This window comes from Aythya marila (assembly GCF_965140915.1).
Source record: "Aythya marila genome assembly, chromosome: 17".
NCBI lineage: Eukaryota > Metazoa > Chordata > Aves > Anseriformes > Anatidae > Aythya > Aythya marila.
This window is the reverse complement of record NC_139058.1, coordinates 5,355,647-5,370,247: the sequence shown is the minus strand read 5'-3', so window position 1 is coordinate 5,370,247 and position 14,601 is coordinate 5,355,647. Positions and strand designations below refer to the sequence as shown.

Here is a 14,601-nt window from a genome sequence, read left to right as displayed (position 1 = left end):
TTAGCAGCTCTGGAAAACAGCACTGCCAGCAAGCTACTCACCCGCTGCTTTAGCGAACCTCCACTGCAGTGGCTCCAAGCTCTGCCCCCCGTTTTGTTTTCCCCCATGAAAACGTCGTTCCCGTTGTCCCAACCCTACCCCGCGATCATTGTCTGGTTTTTAGAAGCAAAGGGAAAGCCATGAGCCTGCCTTCCTGGGGGGCAGGCGCGCCCCCACATCCTCCGTACACCCAAACAGCCTGCCCACACCTGCAGAGAAGCGATTTAATTCGGCATCCTGCGGCTGGAGGGGAGCGGGGCTGCGTTCGCAGACACGTGGGCACCCGGCAGCTGCGGCAGCTGGAGGAGCAGGAGAAGCAGCAGCCACCTGGGCTGGGCCCGTGCCAGGCACCTTCCCTGCAGCTTCCTCGGCTGCCTGCCCCACCATGAGCACACAGGAGGCCGTAGGATGTCATCTCTTCACTCCTGATTCATCTCTCCGTCCCCCAGAGCACAAAATAAGGTAAACAGGATCCTTCTGTGACGCCTGGACGCCGCACAAAAGAAAGCAAAACAAACCCGTGGCTTTGGGTTGGCCCCAAAGAGCAGAGGTACCCAAATGATGGCTGTAAGGGGGGCGGCAGCAGACAGCCCACCTTCCTCGGCCGCCTCGTTACCTGTCCACAGCTCAACCTGCCCTCGCTGTGCCTGGGTTGTGGGCGCTTCCAACTGCCAGAGAGCTTCGATGGAAGGTAAGGGCATGATCTGTTCTCTGGATCTCTGGATCTGAATGCTCTCCAGAACCAGAGGATGTAAACTGCAAGGCAGTGTGAAACACCCTTCCAAGAAAATTCCTACTAATGAGATTTAAGCTCAAAACCACCTCGCTATACCCCTACACAAACCTGAGTACACGTGTGTGTGTTATGGTTGGGAACACATGGGTAGCATTGAGAAAATTTTAACAAAACCCTTTTCTTGAAGCCTTTCCTTGGATAAAATAACTGATTTTAAAGACCAGTGCACTTCCCCACAACCCATCCAGGACCAGAGAGCTATGAAGTCAGGCCCACCTCCATCTAAAAAGCCCAAACCCCCAAGAACGAGAGCTGCCACAAACGGGACCTCGCACCGAGATGCGTGTTTATTAAAACAAATCACGGGCTGTACAGAACAAGCATGAAGCTGCTGAGCATGCAGTCCCGGATCTCCTTTATTGTGAGGGACAGCCGTGCACACTTACACTGAGAGAGGATAAAACTCCAAGTCAGGGTCAGTGCAAGAGGCTCTTGCAGATAGATTTGAGACAGAAAAAGAACAAGGGGCTTAGCAAGTACACTGAGAAAGTAGTTTTCAATTAGAAAAAGGGTTAAATAAAGCAGCAACCACTGTGGCCAGACAGATGATGTTCTTGGTCAGTATAAATCCCTCAAAGATGGATCTAGACTAAGCTGGGCATGACCTCAATGTGGCTTCTCTGGGGAATTTACCGGGGAGACAGCAAACCTGGACACCAGCACTCTAGCAAAGCATCGACCACTAACAGACCGCTGCAGTTACGTACTAGCTCACTACACTTGCACAGCTTTCAGGGCTCTACCAGCCTCCTCCCTCTCCTCAGCCACCCAAGCACTGGGTTCACAGTCTCTCTTCTCAAACAAGCTGGTAGGCAGTCTGCAGCTTGTCACGGTGGCCCCTAAAAGGCTGGAGGATTCGAATGGTTGGGGCTACACAAGTGGCAAAGGAGCCGTTACGTCTCCGGGCTCCACGGCTCCTATTTCTTCCTGCCTCCTCTTTCTTTGAGTGCCAGGTGAATCAGAGAGCCACTTGTCATGTTATAATAAGCCAGGGAGTTTGAATCCTTGATGAAGATGCCCTGAGGAGAAAAGGAAATAAACAACGGTCACAGCAGAAACCTTAATGGTCCCTTCCCACAAAACCCCACACAGACAAAGCCTTCCTGGCCCTACTCTCAAACTGGAGTGATGACAAAACACTGCAGGCTTGGATAAAGCCTGGAGAGGTCCCAAAGTCTCACAAGACTGGCATGGGAAGAGGTGGTAGGCTGGGAATTACACAATTGTAGGAATTGGCAATACACAATAGACACCTCTACGAATACAGAAAGAATCAGTTGCCACAACAGATGAAGCCTGTTAGTTCCCCCTCCTTTTTTTTTTTTTTAATCCTTTAAATAATTTTTATTTCTTGCTAAGGGTTAACACTGTCTGCCCACGGAAAAATTCCTGGGGAGGTAAGAGCTCAAAGTTCACTGCTTAGGCAGCAGGTTGTGCCTGCCTGGGCACATGCATGACTGAAAACAAATGAGAAAGGCCCTGCTCCTTTTTAACAACAGCTCCAGTCTCAAGACACCTCTTTTCCCTTCAGTGTTTCGGTGAAAATCCTTTCAGAGTCCCCAGGGTTTCAAGACATTCTTGCCCAACCTTCCCGAGTGAGACAGAACAGCAGGGGCAAAATGCTGTATTTAAATGTAAAAAATCACAACCAGCCCCACCCCCTCAATAAAATAGGTTGATTTCAGAGAACATATTAAGGCTTTGAGGCCTCATCTGCAACAGTGAGGATGTGAAATTCCACTGATGCCACCTCCTAGAGGCCTGTCCTGCTGAAACAGCGCGCAGTACTGTAACCAAGTGTGCTGTACAGACAGGAAATCCATTCCCTCTGCTCTTCCCAATATCTCAGTGGGCACAACTTTTTTTTTTAAGGAAAGGTTTTCTGTGAGAAAGCACCGAAACAAAAACAGCGTTTGAAGGACTTATACCCACCTCGTACTGCAGCTTCTGTTTCCCAGCTGGCATCCCCGTGGCCTCATGGATCTTAACCTTTATAACAGACACCTACGAAGAATTAAAGAGCTTCCTCAGGCTTTTTCCACACCATACAGACAGCCAGCACTGCAACCCCAGCCACACAGCCTGGCAAGAGGCCACAGCGTGGGGAATTTCCAGTTTTATAGCTCCTGTCATGCAACTCTCAACACGGAGATGCTCCACAACAAAAGAGCAAGGGATAAAGGCCAGGTTAATAAGCTACATACCTGGTCTGAGAGCGGCAGGGTGAACACCAACACTTGGCCGTTCAGTTTCCATTCCGTCTTGTCCTGCATGTTGGGAACCTGGACTTTGACCGTGACAGGACCCTGCAAGGAAACAAAGATAACGTCTCTCACAGGCAAGGAGGCTCAGGGCTGTGATAAGAGCGGCAGACAAAGTATTTATAGACCTTCCCAATACTAATCGCTTATCTTGACTGCTCAGTGAACACACAGAAGTATTATTTGTCTCAATATTGAGAAAGTCAGTTTGCCGTTACCAAAACAAAACCTTTACTTGGATTTCTCCCCTTAGTCCCTCGTTAGGCTGCTGTTCACCAAGCATCACACGCATTCTGAGTTATCACAGAGGGAACACAAGCAGCATTAAGCAGGAGGCAGCTCCGCAGTGCAGGTGTCCAGAAAAAACAGCATTCCCTTCTCAAAGGACTTCAAACTCAACCCTAGCTGATGCCACTGCTCGGGAAGGAATTCAGCCCAACGTCCCGTTCACGTTGTTACAGAATGTCACATTACCATACTACCATGTTGACATTGATATATTAAATCTCCTTGTATCTCCAGCTTAGCAGTCTTCTGCTTAAAAGCTTATCAGCATTAGCTCTTCTTTACATTACTGTAAACCTGTTTCTTGCTGCCCTTAATTACAGAAGAGTACCAGCTCACCAGGCTTGTGTGTGCAGCGCTCTGCTGCTCTTTCCAGTAAAATATAGGGCAGTTCAGCTCATTCAGGTACGACATGAGGAAGGAGCCCTCTCAGAAAGTCACTGTCTCATGGAACACTTGCACATCAGCTCCCCTCTGTGTCCTCAGTGGACTTCACATCCCCTTTGGGTACAGGAGGCTGAACAAACAGCCCGGCAGGGTGAGGAGCCTGACCGAGCAGCCAGCCCACACGCATACCTTGTTCCTGCGCAGGAACTCCTCCTCTGGAATCAGGCTGTCCTCACTCTTCAGTTTCTTTGAAACCGGCTCATCCTCCATCGGTGGTGGTGGGTGAACAGGGGGCATCGGGGCTGGGGAAGGAACCGGAGCCACGGGAGGTGCTGGAACGAATGCTGAAACGGGATGGGGGAAAAGCACAACCTGCAGTCAGCCACCGAGTATACAGCAGATAATCCCTTACATAAACTCTACTAGCAAACTAGAAAAGGCTGAAAATAAACGCCACAATACACGCAGGAAGTTAACACAACCAACAGCAACATGCAAACTTTAAACATTAGGTCTTTTATATTGGGAAACAGTCCAGGAAAAGACAACAAGCAGCGTAAGAGTTTCCTGCAGATCTTGCAGAAAAGAAAATGCTCTCCGTTTGGCATGCAGCGGTGCCAGCACTTCAATTTAGAAAAAAAAAAAAAAAAAAAAAAGGACAAAGCGGAAGAAGCGTTTTCATGTTGTGCTTTTTAACTTAAAATCACCTCACGCTACGAAGCCACTATGAGGAATGGAGCCAGACAACAGCTCTTCCTCCTGCAGCAGCAACTTCCCTAACCAGCTGTAACACCCAGCGAGGTGCTGGCAGATCAGCTTTACTCTGGTCCCTGTTGGAAAGCAGCACAGATCCCCAGAGTTCATCTGGTCAGACCCCCAGGGACACCAAGTGGGGACACTGGAGCCCAGAAGCAGCACTGCCAGGTTAAGTCTTACTAAACGCAAGAAAAGTCCTTAAAGATGAGATTTGTGGTTTGCAGTCCCGGTTACCATTATCAGAGGCACAAAAAGAAGAAGGGAATCAAAGCTCAAGCTCACGCTAGATGGGAAAGAGCTGAAGTTACTGACCTGTCGGCACGATCATGGGAGGCGGGCGGGGGCTCATGATGGGAGGAGCGGAGGGCGGCATGGGGACAACGTTGATACGTGGGGTGTGGATTATTGGTGGCATAGGGGTGGCTATGACAGACCCCGGAGGCAAACGGACCACAGAAGTCATCGGGGGACGAGGCATGACGGGAACAGCAGAAACAACGGCGGCACGAACAGGAGGGGGCATCTGGAGAGAGAGAGAAGGTCATTTTTCTTAGCAGATGCATGCAATGATCATCTCAGTGCTGTCTGCAGTCTTGATTAAAATAACCAAGGCAACACACTGAGGATTCCTGCTGGGCAAAGACCTGCTGGGAACCTCTGCGTGCTCACCGTATGGCCAGCCCGAGCTTCCTGTAAACAGGCACAGAAACCTCATTAACACATCAAGCAGTTCTTCCTTCCCTCACCACTCAGGAACCAGGCCGCGAGCCACACGGCGATCCTGGAGCAGGAGCTCTCAGGGTCACAGCAGATCCCCCGGTGCACAGGAACCTGGGGCTGTGAGGCATCTGTGATTTCTCACCTGCCACTGCTTTCGTTTTCCGCATCACGTCTTTTTACATTAAAAAAGAGGCCCCCACCCATGCATTTATTAGCCATGCTTCCTTCCTCCAAGGAGGCACCACCCACGTTTTTCCCCAGCCCAGCTGATCAAGTCTTTTTGATACTGCTAAGGATGAGAGATTTCACTTCTGTCTTATTTTCACTTTTAACAGCAAGGTCAACAGGGAACTTCTGAAGGCCTAGGAGCCATTTGGAAACACTAACTTCGCCCAAAATCTGCTTCCAGCCAGTGGCCTGCTATAACCCTTGAGCTTTGTCAGGACTCCTTTCTAATTAACTACAGCCACAGCTGTCTACTTTCAGACACCCAAGCACTTACTGTGGGTGGACGAGGCACAGATGTGATGGGCTGAGCACTCGCTGGGGGATTTGATGCTGATGAAGGAGGGGGAGGCTGGGGCATTTCGTTGGGTTTGCTGGGACCAATCTTCTCCTTGCTGTCATCTTCTGGCACCAGTCCCTTGGCCTTATGGATAGCTTCAATTTGCTCTTGAAGAGTAATATTGGCCTGAGCAGCCTGTTGCGTGCGGGCCATGCTGCCTGAGTGGCCATCCCAGGTCACCTGACAGGAGAAAATACATCAGAATAACCCCAGCCCACAGAGACCACGAGGAGAGCTACAAATAGATCAAGACACCAGTTTTACAGCAAGAACAAGAAGACCCCTCTCTCTGAGCATTCACAATACTACAGGAACTCATTCCTACTCTACCTTTTCCTCTGGTTTCTGGATTTCTTCTTCACCAATCTTTTTACCAATGGCAGTTTCTTCCACACCAAAGATATCGGTACGGCGTTCTGCCAGCTGCTTCAAGCTGCTTTCGATATCCAAACCTACAGGCAAAAAGGAATCGTGTCACTTCAGGTAAGAATTCCCAGTCAAACAGGATCACAAATTGTCACAACTCTTTAACAAATCATTAAACTATTTGGCACCCATTGGCTTAGTGCTGTTCTTTTCAGAGAGGGACTGCAACTGATGGCCGGTCAGCAGCAGCCGATGCTCTTTGCCTTTAAGTCTGCAGAAGGGCTTTAACGTACTAAGGACAAAAAGTAGCCATATAATCAGCACACTAAGGACGTAGCACAGAAAGCTACATTAAAGACAGTCCTTATCAGTGGCAACTAGGGGGAGTGAGGACGCACGCTAAGAAGTTCAGAGCACTGATCTAGGAAGTGGGTTTTACAGGCTTTGTCAGACGCTCGAGCTGACCTGGGGCATAGACCTCATCGTCACTCTGCTTTTCACGGATAGATCGATCACGCTGCTCCAGCCACCGAGGATCCAGGAGACCAATCCGCATGTGTTCTTGCATTTTGCTGGCAGGAATTTTCTCCCCAGTGATGGGGGAAACGAGATACTCATCCGGAGCTGGGGCAGGCGGCAATGGTTTTGAGGCTGGAAAAACAAAACCACAGCCATTAAAAAACACACCACCAGAGGATGTGGCCTAGAAACAAACGCTTTTGTGATTACACAGTAAGAAATGAAGTTGGCCTTCAGCAGCCCGATTTACCTTTGGGATCGTAGTCTTTCCGCACAATGACCTGGTCTGGTGTTGGAGGAAGAGGTGGCGGCATTGGGGTTTCTGGTGGAGGAGGAACCTTCTGACTTTCATCTTCATCATCTGAGCCCTTAAGAAAAAAAAAAGTCATAAAGTTCCAGTAGTCAAACACCCACACAAAAGATGTGAGAACTGCATAGAATTTCTCTGTAGTACTGGTAGGAGCAATCACGCAGCTTCAAAGCAACTGAGCTGTTTTGCCTCTGGACATCTATTCTACAGCGATTCCTCAGGGTAATCAGGAATTAAAAGATTCAGGAGACCCAAATAAAGGAAGCAAGTACTCCTCAGCTTCCACATTACCACAGCAGGTCAAGCAGGGGCTTACGGTTAACCATGGCCTTCTTCCTTGTTAACAGCAAAACAGCTAATATACTGTGGTTAGAGGAAGAGCCTAAAATTCATCAGTCTTCAAATGTTCCAGACTCCAATGTAGAAGAAAGCCTAAAAGACTCGGTCACGGAAATACCGAATTCACATCCCTAGGTTTCAGAATTCCCAGGTTTCTCTTGTAAATTGTATTGTCACGAAAAATATTAAAAATACCATATTACAGTGTTTTGGCAGACAGAGGTTGTTTTGAAATTCCATCAGAAGCAAAGAAATCTCATTTCCTCAAGAAACTGAGGAACTTATTGCAATGAAGATGAAGAGCACCATAAACCAGTCACAAAGCTCACGAGGCTGATTCTGTTGACTACCTACCTCATCCATATCCTGCACTTGTGTGTCTTGATCCAGCTGGGTCGGGGGCTCGTCTGTTTTCTCTTGCTTTTCATCTTCTTCATCTGACTCCACCTCCATTTCCACCTCCTCACTTTCCCCAAACTTCTCATAACGCTCCTGGATGAGGATTCGAGCTCCCAACTCTTCCGGAGTGGTGGGAGGAGGAAAATTCCCTACGAAGCAGAAAACAGACCAGGTTGCTCAAAGCTTCATCCAGCCTGGCCTTCAACAACCCCAACTGCCTCAGGCTGTCTTCACAGCAGAGGTGCTCCAGCCCTCTGAGCATCCTCGTGGCCCTTCTCTGGACTTGCTCTAATAGGACCACGTTCTTCTTAGACTGGGGAGCCCCAGAGCTGAACCCCCAGTACTTGCTGTCCTGATGCAGGTGGAAAAACAGACACCTGTGCAGCCCTTTGTGCAAGGAGAATGTTACTGACTCCAGGAAAAAATAAAAAAAATCCAGCCCTACCCTGTCATTAGGAGGCTTTCCCATTCATCTTTGAGGGATATACGGCTGTAAAACCCCACGTCTGCCTAAAACCAGCATTGTACTCAGAGGAAGCAGTGTTTCAAAGAGGTTACAAAGCCTAGCCTCAGTACCTTGTTCATTGGGCTGAAAGTCCACTGTTTCCACAACCACAAAGTCGTGCCAATCAATCTGGGCATAAGCAACACGCTCCTTTTCCTTCTCTTCCTCTTCCTTCTTTCTCTCTCGCTCTTGGAACTTGGCCCACTCCACTCTGTAATACACCTGCACAAGCAGACATAAAGCTAGCACCAAAAAATACACAATAATCACCTGTACAGCGTCTAAAGTTTATCCTACCAACACTGTCAAGGCATTTGTGCAAGGACCACTTCAGAGGCTTGGCAGAGCAAAGAAATAGTTGTATTTTACAGTTTGCCTATTGAGCAGAGTACTGCACCAGCTTCATAATGGTTTTCTAAAGCTGGAACTGCACACTTCTTGAGTTAAGACCAAGCCACTTGATTTGCGTACTGTTGAGGATTCACAATCAGCAAACAATTTACAGGGTTGTAATAAAAAGTCTGCGATGTCACCTCTCCACGCACAAACAGCCTTTGTGATGAAGACAGAAGTTAAGAAAACATATTGATAGAACTGCAAGTGACTGAGGTGCCACAGTGAAGTTGTCTGAGAAGGAAAGGTATTTAGGAATGGCATCATGCAGTTATCTATGCCTCTGCAGTGCCACACGTGAACAAACAGTGCCTAGGAGCTTGAAAGTGAGCTTGAGTACCCTGATATTCAAGTCACCCTTGTGACTACAAGGGACACACCCATCTTACGTGGAATCTGTATTGGATGCCAGTAAATTAGAAGCATGCAAAGAGAGAATTCGAAGTGTAACTGAAATGCTTTAACAGTTTGGAAAATGATTCATGTAATACCTGATCTAGGACTTCCTTGGGATTTTCAGCCTCCTTCTTGAGTTTGATGAGTAAGCCTTTTGGTGGGATCAGGATCTGAAACATATTTTGTGTGACAGTTGGCAACGACTCTTTTTTTTGACAAAGTCTCCTTAAAAGCAACTATTATCTTTCCACATAGATAAAAATATCAGCAGACCCCTGAGACTACGTTCCATTTCTTCTGTTGCTACTGTATTAATTATTCCTCATACTTGAGCTTAAAATATTCACTCTTTGCCCTTTAATCTATAGTTAGTATTTTTAAAAATGTAACTTTTATTTATATCGCTGTAGTGTTTGATACACTTAAGTAGCAACCCACTGCATTCAGCACTGCACATGCCCACAACAACGTGCAAGAAATCTCTTTTTAAAGGGCAAGGTTTAAGGGACGGACTCCTAGACCTGTACGCATTTCTGGTCTGTTTTGTAGAGCATCTGTAGTCTTCAAAATCAACACTGCTGCTGAGGAAAGCAGCTTCACAGGTGAACTGCCACGAGTACCTTTGTGTACTGCTCAACCAGCTTTGTGAAGTAGTTAAACAGGCTGTGCTGCGGGCGAAGGAAGTCAAACTGATAGTTCCTCTGCTCTTTCTGCATCAGCTGCGTCAAGAATTGCCGCCCGTTCCGAGCCACAAACTGCGCCGTCAGCTTCACCACATCCAAGTCAAAGGCCGAGATGGAGGGAGGATCTGCAATGAACTCAAACTCCGGAGGCGGCTCCTTGGGAACAACGGTCTCCTGGATCACCTGGGCCTGCACCTGTGGAGCAGAACGGAGACAGCTCCGTGACTGTCATCAAGAAATTGTTACTGAACTCTTGGGAGGGCCCATTTTTCCTTCAGTTGCTGAGGGAAAGTAACGTCAGTTTAGATATTCTGGCAACTGCAAGGATGGAAGAAAGTAGTAATGTAAGGTGTATCTGGACACCTGTCCTCAGGCCTAGTGTAAAATAAGTGTTCTACCAGCTAACAACACTGCAAACCGTCAGGACTTTGCTACAACCCTCCCGTGGTTACCAGTCCTGCAGTCAGTGCCACACAGCACGGCTGTTGGCCACACAAAGCATGCAAAAGGCTCAGATTCCCTTTTTCCATCCCCTATGTATAAAGACACAACTAAGCAACATTTTGCACTCCACACTTTCAGGACAAGCTGATCCTTCTGGCAGGAAAAAAAAAAAAAAAAAAAAAAGCATTTCTATAAGACTGTGCATGCAACAAGCCCAAACTAAACTCCAAGGGATTTTAAAGGATTTGTGTATGGCAGGAGTCCTAAAGTCAAACGTTCCAAGTGATCATCAGCGTTAAGTATGAGAAAATGCAATTAAAATAGATTAAGCAATACAACATACTGGATCTTTCACAAAACCTGTGAGATACCAGCATCTGGGGGATGCACACCTGCATCAGAAGGAAGTCCCAGATGCAAAATTCCATGCCTGCATGCCACCTTCTATGGCAAATGTATCATTTGCACCATCTTTCTGCTTAGTATTCTTCTGCTTAACATCGGGGTGTGAGGAACAAGCAGTCAAAGTTCTTGACCGAAGTGAAAAGAAACGCTTACCTTCTGTGGAAGCTGCTGCTGAGCAGTTTGCTGCTGTTGCATAACCTTGGGAATAGCAGCTGAGGGCTCCTGGGCCTTGCCCTCTTTGAACTCGCTGACTTTGTGCCGGTAGTACGCATGGTAAGGGTCGTTGGGATTCAAGAAATTGAACTTGGGGTTATTTATTTCATTCTGACGAATTCGAGCTTCAAATTCTGGACCATTTCTGTAGGGTGGAAAAAAGATTAGACAAATGGGTATCGACTCAGGTACAAACGCCTGTTTCTGTCATAGGAAGACCTGTCTTCTGAGGGGCTGATTCCCTGAACACTTTTCTCTCCTGTGCAGCAGGAGTTTACCTCTCCCTACCTCCAGGTAACTCTCACCCAACGCAGCAGGTGTTTATACACATACTGGCTATGTGCACATCCTATCTTAGCCTTTAACATTCCACAGTGAGCATTTCTCGAGGCAGTTCAACACACACACAAGTATTTCAGTCTTGTTGGGCTACATTCACACCGAACATCTCCGAGCGGATTACACGATTCACTGGATGATGTTTAGTCCCCTACTAGACTAACAAGTTTTGGAGGCTGGTTTTATTTCAAGAAAGGTCACGCGAGGAGCAGCCAGGTAATCAGCAGCCCATGCAGAAACGAAGCACAACGCACTCAGGAGAGCCGCCAGGGTTATTTCCTTTTCTCCCATCCAAGCGAACTGCCGGTTATTTTCAAAGAGCACTTTTAAGAAAATTAAAAGCTTGCTGCAGCACGCTGCTATTCATGTTCCCTAGATACCTCTAGGTCTCGTTCAGGCACTGAGCCTCTCCCAAAAGCAGAGGAAGCACTGTCAGCACTGACACCTTGTGTTTGCTGAATGGACATGTGGCAAACGGAAGGAACTGAAAGGAGCACAATTTATCTCACTTTTAGGCTCCTCCCCAAACCGTGAGAGCTACACTCGTGCTACAGCTCAAGCAGCAAATTCCAGTCAGCAGGGGAAAACATCCCAGGCAGTCCATCTGCCCTCAGACAGGGCAAGATTGCTCCCTGGAGGCGTGCATTTCTTCCCCTGGCTGCAAAGGGAGAGAGGCAGCTGAGCTGGGGAGCGTCAGGCCCAGCTGCTGGCACCGTTTATGAAGCTGCAGGTACACGGGGACGGGACTTGGCTGCAGGGCTCAGCAAGCAGCAGAGTTCTTCATCTGCCATTTGCCTACACATCATAAAATACAGCCACAGCTGCTGCTGGCTTAATCGCTCAGCAAAGTGCCTGTAACAGGGCTCCCTTTCTACCTGGAATTTTGTCTGCCCTTCGGGTTGGATTTAGAAGAAGAGCTGTCACCTAGCCATTGCAGCACACCTCACAGCGTTCACAAAGGATTTTATTTGCTGTCAGTGCTTTTCTAGCAGAACACAACCTCTACAACCTCACTGGTATGAGCTCAATCCTCATGAAACCTTTGTGTGACCTGCTTCAGCTTCTGGAGCTACGCAGACCTCAGCACTGGAAGAAGAGCTGCACGAAAATCCCACAAACAGGAGCCAACTCCCGCGCTGTTTACCTGGCCACGAAGCTGGCAGTCTTGTCAACGATGTTCCTGACCTCCGGAGGAGGATAAATAATTCCCACCACAGGCTTGGCCGGTGCTGCTTCCTCTTTTGGCTCCTCTTCTGGCTGCAATAAAAAAACATTTTTCTTACAGTTGTCTGTCCAGCTACCTCATAACCACAAAAATTATTCCAAAGATGATGACGCTGGTGGTACAGCGAGACACCTTCCATTGCAGGGTTTGCAAATAGTGAAGGCAGTGAATGCAAACAGCCCAAATCCCAACTGCTAACACGAGAAGGAATTTCAAACAACACTGAATAACTCGTTGTAGAGCAGCATCTGGGTGTGACAGCACAGCCTGACAGACTGTGAATTGACACCGGGTTTATTTTCAATGGGTTGAGTTGGAAAATCCATTTATCTCTCTCGATTTCTTCATCTATACCTAGAATAGCAGGCCTAACACACCTTCACAAGCCGGTCTGAAATCCCATGCTTAAGGAACGTTCTGTAAGAACACTGTATTCCAAACAGCAACCCCCACAGTGGACAAGAGTGTATTCTCCTCCCCAGCCCCCAAATCATTAAGTTTTTCTGGCAAAGATCCAGTTTAACAACCTGGATCAACAGCCCCAGGAGGTAACGGCACTCCCCAGCTTCCCAGGGCCGGGAGATGATGTTTGTCTGCTCGTCAAGGGCACCTGCTGCAGAGGCTGGCATGGCAGGGCGAGGAGGAAGGCCACGCCATGGGAACCAAAATACATCTCCACAGCGCTTTGCGCCTTCAGCCTTGACCCCAAGCATTGCTTAGATGCTGAGCTGAGGGGCAGCGAAGGGGAGTGCCTGCAACACCACGTGCAGGAGTAACTTGCCTGTGCTGATCAACCAGGGGACCATTCCTACAAGCTCACGGGACTGCCAGGAACCAGAATCACACGGACTGAATCAACGTGATAGAACAGACAGCTTCTAGCCCCACGGAGATTACATCAGAAGCTCTTTAATTGACAATAGCAGCTCAGCAAGCTGCTTCCCTCAGCGGTGCTGCAGCCCCAGCACCCTGAGGGCAGCTTTTTCGCTGGGCCCTGCCGTACGGGACGGCTTTAAGGTCTCAATGGGGACATTTTGGAACACCGGGACCACTGTGAGCTCTGTGAAGACCCCAGGGGCCGACCCGGACCCCGCACAGCACCGAGGGCCCCGCGGGTGCCGCCGTTCCCCAAGGCCCAGCGCAGGGCGGCCTCCAGGCCTCGAACCGGGCCTCGCGCTGCCGCTCCTAGGCCCGGACCCTCCGGGACACCTCCCGAACCCCCTCCCCCGGGCCGGGCCCTACCGGTTTGCTCTCTGCGGGTGGTGCCGGCTGTGCCGGAGGCCCGGCCTGTACGGGCCCGGCGGGCATGGCGCTGCCCGGTGCCGCTCGGTGCCGCCCGCGGACAAAATGGCGGCCGCGCCTGACGGAACGCGCCCAGGCGGCGCTGTGAGGGCGGAGGAGCAGCGCGCATGCGCCTCGGGCTGTTCCATTCCTTTATGGGGGGGTGTCTCTCTGACGAAATCTCTGCGCGCGGGGCGGACCATTGAGGGGGAGTTGAGGGGGGGCCGTTGCCATGGCAACGGGCGCGGCGCGAAGCCGCTGCCCAGGCCCGGCCCGGCCCCCGCTGGGCCCCGCTCGCCCCGAGCGCCCCCCCCCCCGGCCCCCAGCGCCCCCCAAAAGCCCCCCGGGGCTAAGCGAGGAGCCCCCTCACGCCTTCCTATCCCTGAAGCCTCCAGTTTTGGGGAGGGGAGGCTGGGACCCTCCCGGGATCGCCCCTGACACCCCCATCCCCTGACACCCACCCCCTGAGCCCCCCAACCCCTGACAACCACCCCTTAGCACCCCCATCCCCTGCCTCCCACCGCCCCTGGGCCCCCCACTCCTCGAGCATCCACCCCCTTGACAGCCCACTACCCCCTGACACCCCACCCCGACAACCTCTCCTGACACCCCACTAGCCCCTGACACCCCCCTACCCCCTGGCACCCACCCCCCCGACACCTCCACCCCCTGACACCCCCATCCCCTGACACCCACCCCCTGACTCCCACCCCCCTGACACCCCCACCCCCTGACACCCACCCCTGACAACCCCCCCCAACACCCCAGCACCTCCTGACACCCCCCACCCCTTGGCACCCACCCCCTGACATCCCCATCCCCTGACACCCCCATCCCCTGACACCCACCCCTGACAAACCCCCCCGACACCTCCACCCCCTGACACCCACCCCCCTGACACCCCCATCCCCTGACACCCACCCCTGTGACTCCTCCACCCCCTGACACCCCCCTTCTGACACCCCCTTACCCCCT

The 14,601-nt window shown here is 50.3% G+C and overlaps 1 protein-coding gene across 1 annotated transcript; it reads right to left on the bottom strand.

The window, feature by feature from the left end:
- Positions 1–1,101: 1,101 nt before the first annotated feature.
- SF3A1 (splicing factor 3a subunit 1) lies at positions 1,102–13,715 on the bottom strand. Its single transcript, XM_082774103.1, has 16 exons — positions 13,588–13,715; positions 12,265–12,377; positions 10,722–10,926; positions 9,657–9,914; positions 9,132–9,206; positions 8,319–8,469; positions 7,698–7,891; positions 6,945–7,062; positions 6,641–6,826; positions 6,140–6,261; positions 5,747–5,989; positions 4,837–5,047; positions 3,958–4,112; positions 3,040–3,141; positions 2,768–2,839; positions 1,102–1,854 (listed from the first exon to the last, which is right to left on the bottom strand). The coding sequence occupies exons 1-16, from the start codon at positions 13,651–13,653 to the stop codon at positions 1,753–1,755; spliced, it is 2,373 nt and encodes a 790-aa protein (XP_082630229.1). The 5' UTR covers positions 13,654–13,715; the 3' UTR covers positions 1,102–1,752.
- Between the last annotated feature and the right edge of the window lie 886 nt (positions 13,716–14,601).